General features: G+C 52.4%; 8 protein-coding genes across 8 annotated transcripts; 5 read left to right on the forward strand and 3 right to left on the reverse strand.

The window, feature by feature from the left end:
- On the forward strand, positions 1–462 carry QC761_0041200 (uncharacterized protein; the record flags this gene model as incomplete). Its single annotated transcript, XM_062872361.1, has 1 exon — positions 1–462. One exon carries the CDS (start codon positions 1–3, stop codon positions 460–462), a length of 462 nt encoding a protein of 153 aa, XP_062735259.1.
- Positions 463–1225: 763 nt separating this feature from the next.
- On the forward strand, positions 1226–1859 carry QC761_0041210 (uncharacterized protein; the record flags this gene model as incomplete). The annotated part of the gene is made up of 2 exons (XM_062872362.1): positions 1226–1698; positions 1766–1859. The coding sequence occupies exons 1-2, from the start codon at positions 1397–1399 to the stop codon at positions 1857–1859; spliced, it is 396 nt and encodes a 131-aa protein (XP_062735260.1). The 5' UTR covers positions 1226–1396.
- A 1675-nt stretch (positions 1860–3534) lies between these two features.
- Positions 3535–7011, forward strand: QC761_209090 (uncharacterized protein; the record flags this gene model as incomplete). The annotated part of the gene is made up of 2 exons (XM_062876646.1): positions 3535–4658; positions 4733–7011. 2 exons carry the CDS (start codon positions 3535–3537, stop codon positions 6507–6509), a joined length of 2901 nt encoding a protein of 966 aa, XP_062735261.1. The 3' UTR covers positions 6510–7011.
- Positions 7012–10704: 3693 nt separating this feature from the next.
- Positions 10705–11229, reverse strand: QC761_209100 (uncharacterized protein; the record flags this gene model as incomplete). Its single annotated transcript, XM_062876647.1, has 2 exons — positions 10705–10763; positions 11097–11229. The coding sequence occupies 2 exons, from the start codon at positions 11227–11229 to the stop codon at positions 10705–10707; spliced, it is 192 nt and encodes a 63-aa protein (XP_062735262.1).
- Positions 11230–12261: 1032 nt separating this feature from the next.
- Positions 12262–16186, reverse strand: QC761_0041240 (uncharacterized protein). Its single transcript, XM_062872363.1, has 3 exons — positions 15012–16186; positions 13034–14962; positions 12262–12973 (listed from the first exon to the last, which is right to left on the reverse strand). Exons 1-3 carry the CDS (start codon positions 16136–16138, stop codon positions 12643–12645), a joined length of 3387 nt encoding a protein of 1128 aa, XP_062735263.1. The 5' UTR covers positions 16139–16186; the 3' UTR covers positions 12262–12642.
- Positions 16187–16280: 94 nt separating this feature from the next.
- On the forward strand, positions 16281–18354 carry QC761_209110 (uncharacterized protein). Its single transcript, XM_062876648.1, has 3 exons — positions 16281–16792; positions 16849–17330; positions 17386–18354. Exons 1-3 carry the CDS (start codon positions 16397–16399, stop codon positions 18218–18220), a joined length of 1713 nt encoding a protein of 570 aa, XP_062735264.1. The 5' UTR covers positions 16281–16396; the 3' UTR covers positions 18221–18354.
- A 1288-nt stretch (positions 18355–19642) lies between these two features.
- On the reverse strand, positions 19643–20699 carry QC761_209130 (uncharacterized protein; the record flags this gene model as incomplete). The annotated part of the gene is made up of 2 exons (XM_062876649.1): positions 19643–20577; positions 20654–20699. 2 exons carry the CDS (start codon positions 20697–20699, stop codon positions 19643–19645), a joined length of 981 nt encoding a protein of 326 aa, XP_062735265.1.
- Positions 20700–21161: 462 nt separating this feature from the next.
- On the forward strand, positions 21162–22385 carry QC761_209140 (uncharacterized protein; the record flags this gene model as incomplete). The annotated part of the gene is made up of 1 exon (XM_062876650.1): positions 21162–22385. The coding sequence occupies one exon, from the start codon at positions 21162–21164 to the stop codon at positions 22383–22385; it is 1224 nt and encodes a 407-aa protein (XP_062735266.1).
- Between the last annotated feature and the right edge of the window lie 564 nt (positions 22386–22949).

Raw genomic sequence — 22949 nt, forward strand, 5'->3', positions numbered from 1 at the left:
ATGAGGGCGGGGGAAAGTGCGGAGCCAGCCAACCAGGAGGCCGTGATGCAGAACCATCGTGTTCCACGTGCGTCAAGCTCGGCTGTTGGACAGTCTGAGACTCTGAGTTGTTTCTTTCTATTCTGCCCTCAGCGCCTCAGCTCCTGCACGTCCACCTGTCGACGAGTGACGAGTGGCTGGGCTGGTCGGGAATCGCGAAATCAGCCGGACGATGCTGCTGCTGCTGCTGCTGGCGGCACCCGCAGCCGGTATCAGCCAACGGTGGCGTCGACAAGAAGACCACTAGCGACTGGAGATGGGGGAGAGATGGCGTCTGCTGACTGGCGAGAGCGGACCAGACGAAACGGGATGGCGTCTGCGGAATCGGCGCTACGCAAGTCCCGCGCGAACCAGCGATCCTTCATGCGGCAGGCGTCATATAAGAAAAAGAGGAAGTTCCGTGCGTCTCCCCCACCTGGTTGAGATGAGATGAGATGAGATGAGAGGATGGGGACAGCAGTCGAGGCGAGGGGATCACTGAGATCAGACGAAAAGGGGACACTCTCACAGACACTGTCACAGGCGGCTGGCTGCTGCTGCTGCTGCGTGTGCCTGTAGAGTTCCACCCCTTGAATCCCAGGGGACTGGGATCGAGCTAACGACTTGGATGCCGAGCCCGTCCTTATCAGGCACTTGTTATTACATGTTGTGCAGGGTTAGAGGCGACGGCCTTATTTGTTGCAGCGTGCACTACTGCGGTAGTGTGTAATTGCACTTATCGTGTTCATCATAAGAAGCCGGCACTCATGACACAGGCGGGGCACCGTGATGCCACGGGGATCCTCACACGGGACGGCGGGCAATGGAGACGGCATGGATCTGACGTCCGGCTGTTGAGCCAAAAACGCTAGGATCTTGTATCTGAACAGTAATTGTTGCGGTCTCTCGCTTGTTGATACACAGGAGGCGGGTGGTAGCTAACGTAATTAAATAGAAGTTTGCTAGGTTTCCAGTTTCTGGTAACGAGAGCTTGGAAGAGAAAGACAGGAAGGAAGGAGAGATTCATCAATATAGAAGCCTACTGCAGAGCCAAAAAAGAGGAAGGAGCAATTCATCATGCCGATGGAATTGCCAGTTTGCAGTTTCCCGTGTTGTCAATGCCCTGGCCCACAACGCACCCACCTGCCGGGCGAGCCCCGCCTAAATTTCCCAGCAGTCTCCACGTCCACCTCCTGCTCATTGCGGCATCGCATCGCGTCGCCAACGACAAAAGCCCGCGAAGACAAGACAAGCACTTGGACTGTGCTGGTGCCCTGGTGTGTGCGGTGCCGGCGTGGGCCGTAGATCGGACGGGCGAACCCCGGAGCCCCGTTTGTTTCCCGATTTTGCGAGATCCGATTCCAATTACTCGATTCGAATGACACGCATTTTTTTGTCCTTTTGTATTTTTTATTATTATAGGCTTATGTCCCATCAGCGGTGCCGACAGACAGCAGAAGCGGGTACCTCACTGCAACCCTCGTTGGCTGGGCACGCCCTCTCTCCTTCAGGCAAGTCACTCGCCTGTGTGTCTCTCTTCCTTGGAGAGCCGTCCCAAGACAGCGTCGCAGTCGCGGGTCGCCCTGCGCCGCGTGGTACCCTCGCGTCGGTGGCAGAACGAGTTCCAGAACAACGCGCGGAACGGCTGGCCGACCAAGCTGAAAGAGGGGGTACAGTAGGGTACGGGGTACGTCCTGATGAATGTCTCCAACGGTTCTCCTGCTGAATACCTACTTTGGACCTACAGACTCAACTCTCCCCAATGCTCGCCAGCTCTCGCCAACTCTCGCATTCGGTGCTTCACCAGCGTCCGGCGAGCCAAGACCACACCAAGACAGTGAAACTCCGCTGTGAGGAGACATCTGGGTGAGGCCATTCCCCTGCTCTGTCGGCAACTCTTGGCGACTGCCAGCGGCGGGCGCTGCCTGGAGCCCCTGTCCCTGTCCCTTGCTGGCACTCCCGGTCCATCACACACTCCTCCCTTCTTATCTTCCCGAACCCTCTTTTGCCTCGTGGTAGCCATCCATCATCGCACATCGCTTCGCCGCCGCCTGGTGAGATGCCTCACCACCAGAGCCAAGCCAAGCCAAGCACAGGCGTCGCCAGCGCCAGAGGGACACCCTTGCCATGCCGGCTAACACAAGACAACCGTTCTCGTCCCCTTCTCCTCACACGCCCCTCCGCATCCTCCACCATCGACCCACCCCCTCCCCCCTTCACTCTCACTCTCAACCGGGGAGAGCCACACAGCAGGAGGAAGGGCCCCCATGTAAAAGTGTCTCGCTGATGACGGTCGTTTCCTCTCAGTCAAGCTTCGTGGATTCCATCTGATTTCCCTTTTGAGCGCCGCCGTTGCATATTCCATGGGTAGCTGTCTCACTGCTCACTCATCTCGCAACAAGAATCTCAGAACGAGAGAGAAGGGAGAGAGCGCAACGCCATGCCGCACTGCCGAAATCCATGGGTTTGGAGCTAGCGGTTTGCTGGAGACGGGGTCCTCCCCCCCAGTGGTCTGGCTGGCCCACCAGGGTGGGTATCTGTGTGGGCGCTTCCTGGAGACATTTTGAACAAAAAACATCATCCACCGGCCCGAGCTGCGAGCTGACTTGGGCTGCACTAATCCCATCCAAGCTCCGTATGACTTTTGTACTCTCAATCAACATACAAAGCACTGGGCGCCCGTCCCATCTTCTTGTTTTCTTTCTTCTTGGCCCCTGGTTCTGCTACTCTTCCCAAGCACACCTTGCTGTGCACCTTCCAACTTGCCCTCGTCCATCGTCCACCGTCCACATACCCTTAGCTCGGTGTATCCTGCGGCGTCTAGCTTTAGAGTGCCGCCGACAGAACGTCCATCTGGATTTCTTGCTCGCTGCACTAGATTGCATACAAACAATATCGAGTCTAGTTTGGCTGCATATAATAGTGGTGGTCTCCCCCTACCAGCCCGCCCCCCGAGCGTCCCGTCCGTTCACTCCTACCCCCCCTCTTCCCTCCCCGGCTGCAGCAACAGGAGACAAGAGTCAACCTGGACCGACAACAACAACACCAGGAGCAAGGCCAACAAAGAGTGAGAAACGAGACTGTCCTGGACGCACGACAACCCTGTCTTACGTACATTGCTTTCTGCACCTGGCCTATCTGGTCTACCCTCCTCTGCCTCGCAGTAATTGTTCGTTCAATTATCCGGGATCGGTGCCCTCCTCCTGCTGGAGCTTGGCGTACCCATCTGAATAGGCGGTCGTGAGTTGACTGCGCCGCCCCTGTACACCTTTATCCGGTGAATATCTAGCTACCGGCCCCCTTCGACCCTTCTTTGTCCTACTGCTGCGACAAACCACCATCTACAACACCCTGCCTCACCACACACGCACTTACACACACTGTATTGGGTGTCACAGCTCGGACATACACTCCCTTCCATACGCCTCCAACTTGAGAGAGTGTGACATGACACGGACATAGGCACGGTCATAGAATACAACTACACAAAGGCCCATACCCTCGACATATCTCTCAATGGGGATTTCATCCTGCCTCGAACCTCGATTCCGTGCGGCCAACCCAAACACCCCACCCGAGGTGCTCACACCAGACTCGGCCTCTTATAGTTCAAGACAGTCCGAGGAGAGGACCTGGAACCCGCCTGCTCCTCTCTCCCCTCCCATGTCACACTATGATCCGGCCGTCAAGGCAAACGACATGTCGTCGTCGTCGTCGTCGTCTAACAAAGGCCCGGAAGAGCGCAGGGATACGGGATCCGATCATAACGCACCAAGGCAACAGCTTCCATCTTTGAGCAGCATCTTTGGGCCACCAACCCAGATTCGATCCTTTCACTCTCCTCTTTCCGAGCGCCCTGGCTCCTATCCGGCCACCTCACCATTGGATCGACCTCCTAGCTCAGTTCCAAGCTTGGACAGACCATTCTCTTCGTCATCGTACTTTCCACCCGCGACGACATCCACTGCTTCACAGCCGCGAAGTGTACTGGACCCTAGGTATCAGGAACGCCCCCAGATTCCGGCCCTGTCCCGGGTTTTCCCTGGACCGCTTTCGCCTCATTCACGAGAGGAACAGCAACCAAGGCCAGATAGCCGACTCGATTACACTTCAGGAGGACAATGGTCGGTGCAACATGAGGCTAGCAAAGAGTATTCGCTCGGCAGCCGTGGAGAAACGACCTACAGGCCGACGGCAGAGAGATACCCTGCTCACCTTTCAGGGACGAGTCGCGATGAGGGAAGACACATGGAATATCGGGAGCAATTAACACCACAGACACCATCGCACACTCTTCCTGCCACTCCGACCAGCAGCGCCCCATCTGAGGGGGCCCCCGCAAAGGATGGACTGGGGCCCAAGATCTGGACAGGGACACACTTTCTGCCACGGTTCGTCAGAGCTGCCGAGGTGCCTGGTGAAGGAATGTGCTACTTTTACGATGATGGGAGTCATTGCAAGACAGTGATTGACGGGGAGCAAGTCAATGCTCACTGGGGAGTCACCAAAGCTGGAAAGCCCCGGAAGAGGCTTGCTATCGCCTGCGTCACCTGCCGTGAGAAGAAGATCAAGTGCGATCCGGATTACCCGCGCTGTGTCCAGTGCGAAAAGTTCGGCCGTGTTTGCAAGTTCAAGAATGCGTGAGTCTAGAAGCCTGCTGTCTTTTTCTGCTATTGTGCATGGGGGCCTGTTTCGTATGCTAAACTATGGTTAGTCCTCGAGGTGGTCACAACGCTTCCTCTCCGTCCACGCCTCCTGCCGAGTCGGAGGATACACGGAGGCTTGGAGGTTTGATCAGAGGCCCTACCGACTACACACGGCCGGGTAGCCACTCGAGCGGTTCTGTCTCACCCAGAACGACGCTCCGACACCCGAGCCCCGATATGCCCACCTCTGCACCTGCGAAGCGTATTCGAGTTGGCTACGATCACTACAGCCCAGCGACCAGTGTACGCTCACCGATGGGACCAGTGCCCGACACCTCCCGCCAATCCCTGCCATGGCGGCAGTCAGAAACGCTCCCTCGTATCCACGAGGACATCTTGTGCAGAGCGTGGCAAACAGACCCGTATGTGTCCGATCCTCAATCTGTAACTAGCACCATTGCCTCCGTCTTTGTACACACGGAGAGCGCAGCACTTCGCTTCCTCCCTCCGAAACCGTCTTTCCACACATGGGTTCAGAACAGCGCTCACAGAAAATCACCAGAAGACCTGATGCTCGTGTATAGCATCCTCGCCATCGGTGCCGTCCTCTCGCGGGCCGGTTCGAGGAGCGTTGCGCACGAGTACGCCCAGGTGGCTCGGTACGCTGCAGAACGCTCGCAGCCGTCGCTCCAGCTGGTTCAAGCCAGACTTGCCCTTGCCATGCACTACCTCGCTGTCTCGAGACAGACCGACGCGAATGACATGCTGAGCAGGGCCATTTCTACAGCGATGTGGCTACAGTTGAACGTGGAACTTGACCATGTGGGAGAAAACGATTCGAGGGTAACGCCTTGGGGTTTGACGAGGCAAGAATATGCCGAGTGTCGGAGACGGACATTTTGGTCATGTTGCCTGATGGAGCGGCTTAACGAGACGTTTGCAACTCGACCAGTCACCATCAACAAGGACGACATCTTTCTCCGGCTCCCAGCAGCGGATACTACGAACTTGGACGACCGAGCGCCCCATTTCGACCCGATGCTGCGTCCGCTATCCGAATCGGCCGGGGTTGGAATTATGTCCTATCTGATTCAGATCACAGCTATGTGGGGTGATGTCATGACATTTATCAACAGAGCCTCGCGCCGGGGAGAGCTCTACGATGCCGGGTTTGGTGATTTCCACCGTCGAACTATCGCTACCCTTGATGCTTGGGAGTCTTCTCTGCCGAAAAGGCTCCAGTTTCTGCCTGCAAGGTTGGAGATGGTCTCACCTGAAGATCAGGGCCCGCTCATACTTTTACACACCGTCCATCACCTGACGAGAATCAAGCTCCATCGGCACGTCCACCTGCGAGCTTTACAGCCCGCCACAGTCCATGACTTTATCGGCGTTTCTATGAAACATGCTGCCAAACTCCTCGAGGTGGCAGTGGCAGTGGCGCAGGCACAAGTCATCACCCCGCCCCCGTTCATCAGCACCGGAATCCTCGAAGCGATGGACGTTCTTTCATCAACCGGCTGTGGATCCGAACTGCCGGGGTTGGTCGACAGATTTGCCGTGGCGAGAAGCGTGCTGGAGGTGCTTGGGACAAGCTGGGAGGATGCCAAGGTTCACTGCATGGCGATGGATCACCGGCTGGAAAGACTGATCGATCTGGGCGACTGGATGGGCAAGCTTGGCCGAGTGGGACGGGAAGGCATCGAGGTTCAAGGCACGAGGGTGTTTGAATCTGAGACGGAAGAAGGCGTGGTGGTGATGCGGTGGCGGATGCCTGACGGGATGGACAGAAGATTCCCCAAGGAGATGGATCTTGTTTACTCGGGTGTTGTGATGGGAAAATGATGTTGGATATGAGACGGCCATGTTGATAGACATGGTTTGTGGGGCGACTTTTTCCATTTTCCTTTTTTTGCCGCTCTTCTTTTTTTAAACTTTGTATACCTAGCGGGTTTTCGCATGGGCCATTTTTATTTTTATTTTTTGGTTTGTTTTTTTGTTTAGCATGCATGCACGATTTATCATTGCAACGGAGTTTTTTTTTGGCTTTATGGGTTTTGGAATTTCAAAAAGGGATGGAAGGGATGGAAGGAGGGAGGAGGAAGATTTGTCCTTTTTTCTTTTGTTTTCTTATTGTCTATATTTCTTGTTGCCTTTTTTCCCCCTTCTCTCTCTTACACCCACAAGCTTATACCCTATTTTGTGCCTTTTTTTTCATTACCCGTTTTGTTATTTACAACACACACCTACCCACCTAGCTGCATATCTTGATGGAGACACACTATCATCCTGAATTCTTTGCCTCGAATGTGGGGGGAAGGATGATTAGAGATGGAAGGGGAAAAAACAAAAATGAAATACAAATTGCAAGATTTGGTTGGATGAAAAGATCTGACTTCGGGCATAACATACATTTTGGTTCGTTCACTAAGAGCTGTTTGAATGTGACATGACGAAATACCTCGCTCTCGGAACGGGATGAAATATGGTATGTCACACATACAGGATGTAATCAGCGTGGCTCGCTCTCCACAGTCGGATGAGCATGTATGATTTCGGCATTACCGGCGTCGGGTAAGGTAGGTAGGTTATACGACGGTGGAGGGTGGAGGGTGGAAAGGTAAGGAAGGGGCGGTGTTCATGGGGATGGATGACAAAGGGGGGTTCCAAGGTGTGGGGGGAGGGGGAGGGGGGGGTGAGCGGAATGGATTTTGTTCTTTGCCGTTTTCTAGAAAATGCCAAGGAATTTGTTTTGGAGCGGTTGGGGGGGGAAGAGAAAGGATCAGATCGTGGGAAGGTGGGAAGGTAGGAAGGTGCGGGAGGGTCACATGAACCAGGCCGGGGAAAGGAAGGAAGGAAGGAAGGAATGGGATGATGATGGTTGGGGAGGTGAGATGGGGCTATTGGTGGCCTTGTCTATAGCGGTAAGTAGAACGTGGTAGTGTACCTACAGGAGGATTGGGATGGGTGGACCAGCACTTTGAATTGTTGCGAATGGATTTGGGGTCACAACCGCTGGAGGAGAGAAACGGGAGATGCTGCACACGTACGGATACGACAGTACGCGCTTGGAGGCTGACAGACGAGGTGGGCAGAGATGAGCGCTTAGGTGACAAACGTGGTGATAATATGTTGGGGGGAAAATTCAAATGCGAGTCAACCAACTCGGATCTTTCATGAGCTGAAACTCCAGCCAGCCAAAGGGAGGTGAGAGTCACCACTCCAGCACGGTTGATCAGCGCCTTTTCTTTTCTGTGACGAGTGACATGTTCAAAAAGCAGTGACGACGTCAAACTCACGCACTCCCGTCTTCCAAAACATTGAAACACCCGACCGAACATTCCCGTGCCACAACCAGACATTACCGCCCGTAGCAGCCCTGAGACCGAAAAAAAAAAAAAAAAAAAAAGGACCACGCAGCAGAAGATTCCTTCCTTCAGGCTTCCATGCAGGATTCCCATGCAAGCCAATATCTAATGAGTGAGAGAGTCCCTTGGTACATGAGGCTAATGCATGCAGTGAGAATTAAAACTCAAAAATTCGTGTGTGTGTGTGTGTGTGTGTATCTGGTTTTTTTAACCATGCGACGGAAATGGTGAGTGGTGAGTGGTTGATAGCACCTGCCTATTTTGGGGTGGGATTTTGAGGAGGGGGGTATGGCTGTAAGAATGGAACGTGGGAAGAAAAAAAGGGGGGAGGAAGGTGGGATGAGGTTGATTTTAGACGCGCGCTACCTGCACAGGTTTGACAGATGTGAGATTCTGGAATTTCATGAGGGGGCTAGGGAGGGCTAGGGAGGGCTGTGATGAAGGTGTGTGTGGATTTGAGGTTGGCGAGTGATTTTTTGAATTAATGAGATGTTTATGACGAGTTTGATTGGGGGTTGGTGAGTGGTTAGTGAGTGGGGGATAAGTGAGATGTAATGAGCAAGTGATGAGAAATCATGGGGGCTAAATAAAATCTAGCGCCGTAAATATGAGACAAAGTCGAGGATAACGTTAGGTGTTTTAGCGTCTATGTTTGTCCGCTCCCTTGGCCATACGAAAATAATCACTGCACCTGATGCTGAAATGGCACACTTTTCATCGATCTTCTGAGTAATTCACACCGAATGGTCAAAATGCCGAGTTCGAGTATAATGAGCCCTGTGATCGCCTTGATCTAACACTTCAGAGAGGAGGGTATTTTCGTCTCGCCTGTCTGAGGTCTTAAGAAACTCGTTGGGGATGTAGAATCAGTCAGTAACCCCGTAAAGATACAGATATCAAATTGTTCCAAAGGTTGAAAACACAGAAGGCTTCGATTGTCATACTTTCTGGACTGTTCACGTAGCGGTGCTCTCTTAAGTCAGACACTCTGGTTTTCTCAGTTATCAAAGGCAAACGCTCTTGGGTCCAAAACTCCATTTCCTAGATACCTAGCATATACCGTAGTGTGTTTTTCGCGTTGTACTTTGCATTGTTCGCCTCAGACTTTCCCAGCCCATAATGCACCGTCCCGCTTTCGGCTACCTTATTGGTATCTTCATCTGCAGTCTCCTCAGCATGGTTGCGAGCTAACTGGGTCGATAGTACCTTTGCCTCCGCCATGCGATTCATACTTTCGTAAGTCTGTGCTAGTGCACCTTTGGAAGCCAATGTATCTGGATGTTCCTCTCCCAAGACCCTCTCTTTCAGCCGTAGCACCTCTAGAGTCTCCTCCAAGTGGCCCATACCCATAGCACTCCTAGTTTCCGCGAGGTCAACCACAGATGCTATAGTCTCCTCCAAGCGGCCCATAGCACTCCTAGTTTCCACAAGGTCAACCATAGATGCTATAGTCTCCGGATGTGTCTCTCCAAGAATCTTTCTCCTCAGCCCCAATACTTCAACTTGTAACACCTCAGCCTCGTCCAAACGTTTCTGGCAGCGGTAAACTGCCGCAAGATCGGCCTTGGATGCTACCGTCTGAGGATGCCCGTGTCCCAATATCATTCGTCGTAACTTCTCTACCTCAACGCATAGCAACTCGGCTTCATCAAAACGATCCTGACTGCGATAGGTGAATGCAAGATCAGCCATCGCCGCTGTAGTTTTAGGATGCTCCGCTCCAAATACCCGTTTTCGTATTTCCAGTACCTTCAGTTGCAAAGACTCAGAGTCATCCATGCGCCCCTGACGCCTATAAGTCGATGCAAGCTCAGCCATAGACTCAACAGTGCTAGGCATCTCTTCTCCAAGAACCCTTTTCCGTAGCCCTAATACTTTGACTTGTAGGTCCTCAGCCTCTTTCAAGCGCCCTAGAATCAAATAGTTCTTTGCAAGATCAACCATGGAACTTAGTGTATAAGGATGTTCATTACCATATAACACTTCGTAACTTTTGTACACCTTCTCTTGCCAAGTTGCCGCTGTTTCAAAATCCTGATTCTCCGCACACTACAGCGCGAGCTTGGACATCTTTTCGAGCACCTCCGGGTGCTCTTCGCCTAGGTCATTCTGAAGTCTTTTCACATCGTCCTCGAGCTGCCACACTAGCAGACGTTGTTCGGAAGGTGAACGAAGCTTCTCACGCGATGCCTCTGACAAGAGCTCCGGGTCCAGTTCTGTAACAAGCTGATCTAGGCCACTGTCTCGCTCTTTCGAGAGATTTTTTTCTTCTGGAGTGTTTTCAGGTGAGCCGTCCCATTGGTCCGCCGAACTATCGCCTGGTGAGATGTCGTGGAGTTGACTTGTCTTATCGTTAATAACATGAGTCGTGTTGTCGGTGCTGGGAGCCCTATCCTGAGTATGTTGTTCCGACGACTGCTTTTGCACCGGTCAGGAGTTGGTAGCAGTAGTCCGCGAGCTCTCTAGCGAGTTCTCCTCGCCAGGACTGGCGTCCGATGGGCGAATCCAGTGTTGGTGCCGGTCTTTATGTCTCTTCAGGTTGCTCTTCTTCTTCCCTGCATAGGTATACTGACAACCCGGCCAGTCGCATGCCTGTACCCCTGATGGCTTCTCCTCAGAGACGAGCTCATTGTCTGACGCTTCCCAGTGTTTCATGGTGTCCTTGTGCCTCTTCAGGTTATCCCTTCTTCCACGCCACCAGCAGCCCGGCCAACCGCACTCCACCCGATCCGTATCAGAAATGTTGTTTTCTTGAGCATAATCTGGGTGATAGGTCCATATATGTCGGCTGATGTCCTTTTCTTCCGACTTGCTGGTCGTGCAACCTTCAACAGGGCATTTGTGAGGTTGTATGTCCTCACTTGATGGATCAGTGTTGCTCGGTTTCAAGGGTTCGGACTGGTTGGCGATATCAGGCTGCGAATCTGCCGCTGCCGTACCTGGAATATTGACCTCGTCATCTGGGGCATGTTTCCAGTGATGAGAGTTATTTTTGTGCCTCTTCAAATCATCCAGCCATCCACGGTATTTACATCCCGGCCAGTCACACGCCGCGGGAACATTGCTTGGAATGTTGTTCTCTCGAGCATAATCGAGATGGTGAGTCCAGATGTGTCGATCCAGGTCTTTTCTTTCGGCTGTGCTCGCAGCACAGCCTTCAACAGGACATTTGCAAGGTTTTTTTTCGTACTTCCCATGCCTATTGAGCACACTCGCAAGGTTGTTCATGCTAATAAGTGTGTCGGGATGCTCCTTACCTAACACCTTCTCACATAGCTGTAGCTCCTGCCGATACATCTGCTCGGCTTCCTCGTACTTCCCCTGGCTATCAAGCACAATTGCAAGGTTGTTCATGCTGGTAAGTGTGTCGGGATGCTCCTTGCCCAACACCTTCTCACGTAGCTGTAGCGTCTGCCGATGTATCTGCTCGGCTTCCTCGTACTTCCCCTGGCTATCAAGCACACTCGCAAGGTTGTTCATGCTGGAAAGTGTGTCGGGATGCTCCTTGCCCAACACCTTCTCACGTAACTGTAGCGTCTGCCGATGCATCTGCTCGGCCTCCTCGTACTTCCCTTGGCTATCAAGCACACTTGTAAGGTTGTTTATGCTGGTAAGTGTGTCGGGATGCTCCTTGCCCAACACCTTCTCACATAGCTGTAGCGTCTGCCGATGCATCTGCTCGGCTTCCTCGTACTTCCCCTGCCTATTGAGCACAAGCGCGAGGTTGTTCATGCTGGTAAGTGTGCGGGGATGCTCCTTGCCCAACACCTTCTCACTTAGCTGTAGCGTTTGCCGATGCATCTGCTCGGCCTCCTCGTACTTCCCCTGGCTATCAAGCACAAGCGCGAGGTTGTTCATGCTGGTAAGTGTGTCGGGATGCTCCTTGCCCAACACCTTCTCACGGAGTTGTAGCGTTTGCCGATGCATCTGCTCGGCCTCCTCGTACTTCCCCTGGCTATCAAGCACACTCGCAAGGTTGTTCATGCTGGTAAGTGTGCGGGGATGCTCCTTGCCTAACACCTTCTCACATAGCTGTAGCGTCTGCCGATACATCTGCTCGGCTTCCTCGTACTTCCCATGCCTATTGAGCACAAGCGCGAGGTTGTTCATGCTAATAAGTATGTCGGGATGCTCCTTGCCCAACACCTTCTCACGTAGCTGTAGCGTTTGCCGATGTATCTGCTCGGCTTCCTCGTACTTCCCCTGGCTATCAAGCACACTCGCGAGGTTGTTCATGCTGGTAAGTGTGTCGGGATGCTCCTTGCCCAACACCTTCTCACATAGCTGTAGCGTCTGCCGATGCATCTGCTCGGCTTCCTCGTACTTCCCCTGGCTATCAAGCACAAGCGCGAGGTTGTTCATGCTGGTAAGTGTGTCGGGATGCTCCTTGCCCAACACCTTCTCACGTAACTGTAGCGTCTGCCGATGCATCTGCTCGGCCTCCTCATACTTCCCCTGGCTCTTGAGCACAATCGCAAGGTTGTTCATGCTGGTAAGTATGTCGGGATGCTCCTTGCCCAACACCTTCTCACGTAGCTGTAGCGTCTGCCGATGCATCTGCTCGGCCTCCTCGTACTTCCCCTGGCTATTGAGCACAGGCGCAAGGTTGTTCATACTGGTAAGCGTGTTGGGTTTGGACTGGTTGGCGATACCAGGCTGCGAATCTGCCGCTGCCGTACCTGGAATATTGACCTCGTCATCTGGGGCATGTTTCCAGTGATGAGAGTTATTTTTATGCCTCTCCAAATCATCCAGCCATCCACGGTAGTTACATCCCGGCCAGTCACACGCCGCGGGAACCTTGCTTGGAATGTTGTTCTCTCGAGCATAATCGAGATGGTGAGTCCAGATGTGTCGATCCAGGTCTTTTCTTTCGGCTGTGCTCGCAGCACAGCCTTCAACAGGACATTTGCAAGGTTTTTCGTGAATTCTGGTATGCTTCCTAAATACTTGTCAGCGTGGTGATTCTTGGGGAGTAAACTGAACGACTCAATTACATACGCAAGATTACTTTCTCTTCTAAACCCCTTTCCACACGTGTGGCACTTGTAAGGTTGCTGGTTTTCAGCGGTTAATGAGTCTTTGTCTTGATGCAGGATATGCTCTTCATTTGAGTGCCATTCCCTGGATTCAGCTCCAGACAATGGAGAGCGCCATGCAAGTAATTTGCCCATTCCAGTGGCACCAATGAGACTTTCCTCGGCCATTTCCCCTGTCACTTCCTCACTTTTATCCAGCAATAGCTGAACAACTGCTTGATGGCCCAGTGCCGATGCAGCGCGGATCATGTTGGCAAATCCGTCACTTTTGAAATCGATGGCCGCTTCCCGGTGTAGTAACAGCTGTACTATTTCCTGGTGACCTCGAATGACCGCAGCTCGGAAAGCGCCCCCATATCTTATGCTATTCGCATCGATATCTGCGCCATGGTCTAGTAGCAGTTGCACAATTTCTCGGTGACCGTAGTGCGAGGCAACCTCAAGGACGCTACCGTTTGTGCCGTCCAACGTCATGTCGTTGATGGCGGCGCCAGATGCCAGCAGCACCTTGACCGTTTCCTTGTGGCCCCCCTCAACAGCCGCGCGAAGGGCTGTGTTGGGTGGCAAAGAGCTGAAGTATTGGGGATCGTGACCGTTGCGTAGCAGCAGACTTACCACTTCGTGGTGGCCTTTAGATGCAGCAGCTTGGAGGGCAGATCCATACGTGTAACTCTCACTGTTTGCTTTGGCACCGTGTTGCAACAGTAACTGCACAATCTCTTGGTCGCCTCTTGCTGATGCGACCCCCAGAATGTCAGAACCAGGCCTGTCCCAATCATCATCATCGGGATCTGCGCCGCTTGCCAGCAGCAGCCGAACAACTTCAAGATGTCCTAGGCTTATGGCAGCATGAAGTGGACTGCCAACGGAATTGTCTTTGAAACTGACATTTGCGCCCTTGTTCAGCAATAGTTTAGTAAGATCCGTGTCACCGACAACTACAGCCTTCAACAGTAGGCTGTCTAGTCGCTGCGTTTCCTCGGCATCCGTGACAATGTCTGGTATTTTCTCTATTTCCGAATGGTCCACCTGGGTTGCTGTTGTTCGATTCCGGGTGTCGTCACCTTCAGGGTGATATTCCTCTGGCTGAAAGTCGGGGCTATTATAGTGAGCCACGTTGAAATGGCTGTTCCGGAATGTCGATGTCTGAAAACTGGGCTCGCGCCAGCTACGATTTTCGACATACTCGGGAAGCTGAGAGTACTCGCTGAAACGCAGCGGAAGCGTTTGCGAGAAAGAGCTTTCAGGTGCTCCTGATGCATCAGGTGTAACTGCCTTAAGCCAGGCCTCGGCTGACTCGCGTTCTAGTTGAACTCGCTGAAATCGTAGACGGATATCTTCAAATTTGTGTGTGGCCGTATACTCCTCTGGACTTGGCGATTCCTGGACATTTGTGTCATCAGGCCATTGCACCGATGTTTCCGAGAAAACTTGCGAATTTTCGTCATTCCGTACGGCTTGGCTATCGCTACTCGCGGTTTCCCGTAAACCATCATGTTGGCTCTTATTACAAGGATCCGCGGGTAGGCAATGATGGGCAAGGCGTTCTAAATGGCCTTTGATGTGCTCGTGCATGATTTTGTTGTCCTCGAAGCCAGTGGGACAAAGGGGACATGGCCGCAATGGTTTGGTGGATGGTCTGAATGCAGCGGCCATTAGCTCTGGTGAGAAGAGCTCTGGTTTTGCGTCAGGGTGAAATTTTTCAATATGAGATATAAACTCCTCTTGCTTCTCAAACTCTGTTGGTGCCACATGATTATCGCAATGCCATGATTTTGTATGAATGTTCTCATGGTCTATCCATTCTCGGTATGAGCCGTAGAGACGATGAGAATCTTGACACACTTCGTGGGTGCATTGGTACGGTTGGAGATCGTGGATAAGATGTGCCCTGCAGGAGAATCAGCACTAGGTCAAGTGATACCAAGGTGACAACTTACTTCCAAGCCTTTTCCCCGAGATACCTTCCAGGACACAGTACATGACAATAGGGACAAGTGAAATAGTCGCTACTCAAGAAATCTTTAGGCGCAGGTGGCCACTGAAGCACTAACTGGTTTTGGGTAGCCGGAATTACAGCGGTGGATGCGTGACTCTGGTATGAGAAGACAGACTCGTTATCGTCAAATCGGAACTTGCTCTCGTCCAACCTTGTAGCGGAAGTTGCTTCTGAATGTTCGTGTCTTGAAATAGCCGAGGGGGTAGCAAGATGAACAGTGGCACCTGGTGTATTTCCCGTCCGAAAAAGAGCTCCAGAGGTGACAGGCTTATCTGAGCCAGTTGGTCTCACGGTCTGCGTTGGGTCCCGGCTTATCCTGGCAGTGTGTTCCTTCCAGTAGATGAACTGTTGTCTTCGTCGAACGTTGGCCATGCCGATCCTCCGTAGGAGGTGATTAGATGCCGAGGCGTATTTGTCCAAGATGTCATTGTGGATTGTAGAGTTTTGTGACGGTTGAAAAGTTTGCACTAGGTATTGCTTATGTCGATGAACAAGAATCACGGTTTCGACTTCTGCTCTTTCATTGATATACTTCTCCCTTTCATGTGCTGCGATGTGTCGAAAGAGCTCTTGTGTAGCTCTTTCAGGTCGGTTTCGAGGGCTTCTAATTCGCGCTGCCAGACCGTACAACGCGTTGATGGTCTCTGTAATTCCATTTTGACGAAAGTCCAGTTCATGAGTAGATTTGTCGCTGCTAACAGAGCCAGTGGAACTCTGATTCGACGACCTGATGCTGTCGTTATCGGATGAACTCTGAGTCTCCAAATCCCGTGCTTGTTGTTCAAACGGAAGGCGGTCGCCTTTCAGAACAGCCAGGGTGTTCTCAAGGTGATCAAGCAAAGCACTGAGCAGACGTAGTAGCTGGGACTTGACCAGGACGGCATCGCGGACCCGATAGTCGAGAGAGCTATGGCCTTGATGATGAAGGCCTAAGCTATGCGCCCATAATCGAAACCTTTGTTCCTCTTTGGTAAAGTGCGTTTGAAGTGTGCCGCTGTGTAAATTCAACAAACTTTCAAAGACTTGGAAAACTCGCTTTCCTGCGCAATAGAGAGCCGGGCCATCCATGACTGACGCCCTGATCGAGGCTGGTGTGCTTGCTGTGCTATGTTTGAGGTAATCTGAAAGCGGGGTCTGACATTTTCGCGAGCTGGGTTGAGGTGACTGAGGGGGTCATGCATTCAGCTGAAAGGTAAAGGCTTTGATTGGTGCTTGGAGTTGCTGGCAGCCTTACGGCAATCTCTCCTTCCACCCCCGCTTCCTAAGTTGCTCAAGCAAGCGCTGTTCAACGGAAGGCCTCTAAAAGCAGTGCGAAAGCAATCAACTATGTCAGGCTTCGAAGTTGCTGGAGTGGTACTTGGCGTAATACCACTGGTCATCGCTTCTTTGGAGCATTATCAAGCTGGCAAGGGCGCTGTCGCCTCCTTCGTCAAGTACGGTGGTTTGCTTGAAAACCTGATCCTCCGCCTAACGATACACCAACATCTCTATCATACAGACATTCTCTTTCTTCTTCAAGCGGCTGGCGTAGTAGAGCTGAACCTGCGACACGAAGACACCGTTGCAGAGTGCTTTCGACTACTGAGGGATCCCGAAGTCGACGAAGAGATTGAAGACTGGCTAGGTCCGTTGAGTGATCCATTCAAGCAGCTTGTTGGGCAATATGAGTCTTCGCTGAAGGCGATAGTGGGACATATCAAGCATATTCAGCGACTCCCTGATGTGAGTTCAACTGGTACTCTCTATGCAATGTCTGATGCTGATGATTTGCGAACCAGACCCAAAAAGATGACCTTGGCTCGCTCCTTCAAGCGAACCCCCCAGATAAAAAGATCACTTTCACGGAAAGAGTCTCGTTCACAATCAAACGGGGAAAATTGAAAGCACTCTATGAAGAGCTCGATCAAAGCAGGCTCTCCTTGGGGACTATTATTGAGAAACGCAAAGGCCTGCAGGAGTTCTCTTCATATGAGCCGTCTCCACGCGCCAGTCGCATTGTGCTGAGGCTTACCCAGATCCGCAATCCGGCATGTTCGCTCTCATCCGCCCTTCATAAGAGCTGCCGTTGCAGATGTGTTGGGAGTCACAGGATACTTTTCCGGCTTGAAAGTCGAATACTGATTGATCGGCAACACAAAAGAACCAGTCGACTCCTGAAAAGTTCCACTACATTCAATCTAGTATTATCCATCGAACCCACCGTTTCATCGCGGGCGCTTGTCCATGTATTGTCTCCAGATACAGAGCTGGCAGCAGATGAGTATGATTAAAAGACACTGAAAATTCCGTACTATGTATGGCTAACTGATGGATAGTCATCCAACCGACAGCCGAAGCGTGTCCCCAGGATTACCAACAGTCAGATTTGCAGTTGCGGAGATCCCAGCCCGACCACGTTTACAGCCCTCCAGGCCAAGCACCTTGGACTTCTGCAAGGCTGTGCGTGATACACATCATAGAAGCCGTATGATTCGACTCCAGCTTACGGCTGATGTTTTGAACATGGATGACGAGGAGGGAGCCGATGAAATAAGCACGGCTCTATCGCCTTCACCTGCAGAAACCCTGAAGAGGGTACTCGAGCAAGGGCATATGAACGAAGACACACAACTGACGTATAAACAACGAACAATATTGGCACTCGACATCGCAGCTTCGATTCTCCAGCTTCAACGGACCAACTGGCTCGTCACGCCGTGGGACTGCACCAAAATCAAGCTTCTTACTGTGGAAAACGCTAATTCTACCACGGGAATGAGTGGCAGGATGTTTGGACCTTTTGTTGAGCAGGAAGTTACCAGATCTGGCCCCCGGACACGAAGTATCAGCAACACGCCAGAGCCGAAGGATGTTCTCCTCGAGCTCGCCATTCTCCTGCTCGAGATATGGACCCATCGAACACTGGAGATGTGGGCTGAAAAGGCCGACCAAGCAATCATGACCGACACCCCAGATCGCCGGCTGATCGCTCTGATTCGGTGGTTAGATGCCACTTCACAACAGCTACCGTCACAGTACGAAACCGCGGCTAGGCAATGCGTGGCCATGTGTGTGGAGCAAAGATGGGCATGGGATGACATTGAGTTTCAAAAGCGCTTTGGGGAGAATGTGGTCAAGCCGCTGCTTGATATATGTAAGGTGTGGGACTGAATAAGTGAGAATAGCCATGGGCATATCAGTTATAGATGCAACAAAGGTTCTTGGTGTCACCCTAATTAGGTACCTACATGTGTGAACCTCATCATTCTCATCAAGGAAGGATGTCTTTCCATTGTCTATTTCCCCTGTTCGTATAGTACCTAGCTGGGAGTCTTGAGGAGATGCTATGATCCAGCATGCCCTTGCCTAGACCTACATAATGGCTAGATCAGAACCATTCTATCACATACGAACATACCTGGCAGAAGAAAGATTGAACCCGCTTCCGCATAAGTGGGGCTCCAAGTAGGGCTGTGTGGCCTAAGTACCTTATATCGAAATGAAGCTTCCCCATGTGCCACCGTGCCCTTGTACTCTGGCTTCTACCGGGAGAGGGTGGGGCGAAAGGTGGGTCCTACAATCATTGGCTACAAGCGGCGCGTCATGGTTGTGGTAATCTTTGGTGTGGCTGAATAAAAGGCGTAACGAAAATATGGTCGTCTGAGTGTGCTTAACTGGCTAGGTAGAACACAAGGAGATGGCGTAAACCCCTATCGCTCAACATCTGATGATTCCGATGGTGTGAATCACCGCTGACCTGGCCAGCAGGAAAGATAAATATCTCTCCCAACGTACATGCAACTGTGTAGACAACAACCATCATCTACCCATCAATTGCAGCCGCCATTGTCCTTGTACTTGTATCTCCTGTTGCCTGTTTAGCCCTGTTTGTTGTCCCCAGGCTTCACCACCTGGGAGTCATTACTCAGAGTCATCCAGTCAGACACCACGTGTACATCAGCCCGGCCTTGGCCCACCAGTTCAGTTCAGTTCAGACTTATCGCTATCGGATTTTATCCACTGCTCCATGTGCCCACTGACCGTGACCACTTCGTCTCACATTTCCCGGTGTGGCCCTCGTCTCCTACATTCGTTATCCGGACCCGCACGAGGAGGTACGCTTTTCTGATGGGGTAGACCTTTAACCTCGTGGCCCCTCGAGCCAAGAAAACATTGGCGTGGGGGGGCAAGCTTGGAGAGATGCTCTTTGATGGGTCAGCCACGGAGCTTGTACGCCTCCTCGCCGTCCCTGTCGGCCTCAGAATCCCCCGGAGACAGCCTCCGCGACACCAACACAGACCCGAAATGGCTGCTGTGCTACCAAGGACATGGATGGGATGAAGGAGCGCCCAAACCGGAAAGCGGACAGCGAAGTGAGACATGTCCTCACACCGGTGCTCTTCATCCTCGTCGGATGATGGCACCACGACGGATGGCAAAGGGTCATGAAAAGAGACGTAGAAGAAGATAGATACGTCCTGTGGCCCTCTTTGATATCCTGTCTTTCCGAATCAGCCAGACCAAAGCGCCAGTCTCATAAACACACTCCAGTCTCCCCTTGGGGACTTTCAAAGAACCACCGCCCTCTACAGTTCAAACTCGCCGAACAATCACAAGCATGAAGGTACGTTTGCAGCTCACTATCACTTTCAGTCTATACCAGGAACTAACCCTATCTGTTAGCTCACCCTTCCGACCACCGTCTCCCTCCTCGCGGCGGTCGGACTCGCTGCCCCCGTGGCACCCGTCTTCCGCCGCTCCCCAGCTGAGTTGGTGCCCAAGTGCGTCAATGGAGACAAACTTTCCTGCTCGTTGCTCGGCCGCATGCTCGCTGCCCGAGGCTTTGAGGTGCCGAAGATGGTGACTAGACATGGGGATGATGAGTATCATGAGGATGACGGGGGCGGTGATGGAGGCGATGGTGATGGAGATGGAGGAAATAGTGGCGGTGACGGCGACAACGGCGGTGAGAACGGAGATGACCGCGATAACAGTGGCGGTGACAGCGGTGAAGATGGCGACAATGGCGACAATGACGGCGACAATGATGGTGGTGACGATGGCGGCGATGGCGATGGCGATAAATCTGGATGCTCTGGTGGAACTGTGGTCGTCTGAGTCGATGCTGAGGTTACGGAAACCGTTGATGTCAATGCCGAAGTGGTTGTCGATGTCTCGGAAACACAAGGCACCGGCGAGGGTTATGGTGATGGAGAGGCAACAACAGAAATCCCGTGCACAGACGACACCGGCGCCATAATTGCATGTGTTCAAGTTGACATTCCCGGCGTTGTCACGGCTGATGTCAACGCCGTAGTCCTTCCCTCGGGAACCACAGAAGGGGATGACGCGGCGGCAGGAGAAGCCGAGTTGTGCGAAGTCGACGGCCTGATAGTTATGTGCGCTGAAGTTGACCTTCTCGGTATTGATGTTGATGCCACTGTCGTTGTCCTTCCTTCGGAAACCACAGAAGGAGATGTTGGGGCTATTGACGCTCTTGGCCTTGCCATGGTCGATGTAAGCGTTGTCTGAATGAAGTATGGGTGGGGGTACATTGTGGGAAACGCCAATAAGCCGTTGGAATCGGTCTTGTGCCTTTCTTACCGGCTGTTCTTGTTGATGAAAGGATTCTGGGTGAAAAGCAAAGCATTTGTTTTGCTCAAGGACGATTTGTTGCTTGCCGGCTTTCTGTAGTCTTGTTTTCGGGGAGTCGGACCTAAGTTGAATCCCACGCCATGTAGTTATTTCGTCGCATGGGCTTTTAAGTAGTTTTAATGATATAATTCGAGTCGATTATAATCGATAGACTTTGATTTTTGGGCGGTAATCTGTTGGAGCTGTGTTACAATTTGTCAACTGTTAGAGGCCCTCCCTTTGTTTGTCAAGCCATGGGCTCGAGGCACTTGGCTTCATTTCTTGATTTTTGCCAGCCTACATGTAATATCACACCAGCGAGTATGATTAACACAGATTTAAATGCACAGTTTCTCGTTCATTTTCTAAATGCTCATCTCATCGGTTCTGAAGTTTTATCTAGCAAGACCTCTGCCACTTGTCTGACAGCTCTCGGCAGCTGTCATCAGCCAACTGCCTAAACACCCCTCAACACTACATGGCCCCTCCCCGCCATCACCACCGGAGATCACAGGTCAACGATCCACGCGGAAAGGTTCACAAACATACCTGGTCACTCTCCTGGTTTCATTACATCGCTTCTCATCTCATTCAGCTTCCTCCCTGCAATCTAATTGCCTTCAAAATGGCACCGATACCCCCACCACACCTCCCTCGTGTCATCACTTACTATCAAACTCACCACACGCCATCCGGCGACCCCATTTCTGTCCTCCCTTTGCTTCAACACTCCCCAGTCCATCTCACTCACCTCATCCTCGCCGCGATTCACATCAACGAGGACCCCAACGCCCTCACCCTAAACGACCACCACCCCTCCCACCCCCGCTTCCAAACCCTATGGGCCGAGCTCCGCATCCTCCAAGCCTCCGGCATCAAAGTCCTAGGCATGCTAGGCGGAGCAGCCAAAGGCTCCTTCACCCGCCTCGACTACCCCTCCTCCACCCCCGACTTTGAAAAATACTACGCCCCTCTAGCCGCCCTCATCAAGGAGCAATCCCTCGACGGCCTGGACCTAGACGTAGAAGAGGAAATGACCCTAGGCGGTATCATCCACCTCATCGATCGTCTCCGCTCCGACTTCGGCCCAGACTTTATCATCACTCTCGCCCCCGTGGCAGCAGCATTGCTAAACCATCAACACAACCTCAGCGGATTCGACTACGAAGCGTTGGAGGTCATGAGGGGCAGGGAGATAAGCTGGTACAACACGCAGTTCTACTGCGGGTGGGGTGACTGCTCCAACCCGGTCATGTACGAGATGCTGCTCGTCAAGGGGTGGGACCCGGAGAAGATTGTGGTTGGGCTGGTGACCAACCCGGAAAACGGGGGTGGGTTCGTCCCCTTTGAGGTGTTGGGAAACGTGATACCTCTGCTGGCGGGGCGGCACCCGAGGTTTGGTGGGGTCATGGGGTGGGAGTACTTCAACAGTTTACCGGGCGGCAGGGAGAGGCCTTGGGAGTGGGCGGAGCTGATGGGGGGTTACCTGAGGGGTAGGAGGAGCGTGGACGATCAGGGCCTGAAGCAGGCCGAGGAGGATGTCAAGCGACTGAGGGAGAAGGCGGAACAGGAGGGGAAACGAGGAGCGGCGGCGGATTCGGATGGTGAGGACGGGAACGAGGTTCAGGTTCCGGTGCCGAAAGATTTCGAGTATCACTCGGATGGGCTATTGGAGGACGAGGATTCATCACAGCTACCATGAATCCTTGGTCCCGACACAAGACATCCTGTCTAGGCGGGACAAAATCAGACCACTTTTACCCAGATGTGTGCACTCGCAGACAAGCTTAACAGTGCCAAGCAGCATAATCGGCACCAGCCAAGGCAAAGAAAGGGGGAAGGAATATGGAAAACAGGGTTCAAGGTCTTTCAGCCAATCACAGGTCGCGGCCAGCTGTTCTGTCCCCTTCTTGCTGGGGCTTGGAATTTTGAGTGGTGCGCATTTCAGTGTACGGGTAGGCTGACAAGACGTGCCAAGTTTAGGGAAGGCCTCTCTGGGAATGATGGAACAATTATATGTGGATTTAGCTCTAGATCCCAAGAAAGGCTGCAGCATTTCAGGATCGAGGCCGCTAAACTATCCACTACTGTGGGCTCACATGAAAGGTAGAGACAGACGGGACGGTCAACAAAGCCGTCGACCACGAACACACTATTTTCGAGTCACATCCGTTTTGACAATCTAAAGCTTTACAAAATAAACTCGGCCCTCCATGTGTCGCGGCGCTGAACTTGATGTAATGTGCGGTGTGGGACAATAGCTGCG

This window comes from Podospora bellae-mahoneyi, chromosome 2, assembly GCF_035222275.1.
Source record: "Podospora bellae-mahoneyi strain CBS 112042 chromosome 2, whole genome shotgun sequence".
In the NCBI taxonomy this organism is placed as follows: domain Eukaryota; kingdom Fungi; phylum Ascomycota; class Sordariomycetes; order Sordariales; family Podosporaceae; genus Podospora; species Podospora bellae-mahoneyi.

What these genes read in the sequence shown, in the direction of transcription:
- QC761_0041240 (XM_062872363.1), bottom strand. Translation starts at nt 16,138, where the DNA reads ATGGATGGCCCGGCTCTCTATTGCGCAGGAAAGCGAGTTTTCCAAGTC. An exon ending in CTCGGGGAAAAGGCTTGGAA is followed by an intron (nt 14,963 to 15,011) that starts GTAAGTTGTCAC and finishes ATTCTCCTGCAG; the next exon opens with GGCACATCTTATCCACGATC. An exon ending in AGAAGAGAAAGTAATCTTGC is followed by an intron (nt 12,974 to 13,033) that starts GTATGTAATTGA and finishes CAAGTATTTAGG; the next exon opens with AAGCATACCAGAATTCACGA.
- QC761_209110 (XM_062876648.1), top strand. Translation starts at nt 16,397, where the DNA reads ATGTCAGGCTTCGAAGTTGCTGGAGTGGTACTTGGCGTAATACCACTG. An exon ending in ATATTCAGCGACTCCCTGAT is followed by an intron (nt 16,793 to 16,848) that starts GTGAGTTCAACT and finishes TTTGCGAACCAG; the next exon opens with ACCCAAAAAGATGACCTTGG. An exon ending in ACAGAGCTGGCAGCAGATGA is followed by an intron (nt 17,331 to 17,385) that starts GTATGATTAAAA and finishes ACTGATGGATAG; the next exon opens with TCATCCAACCGACAGCCGAA.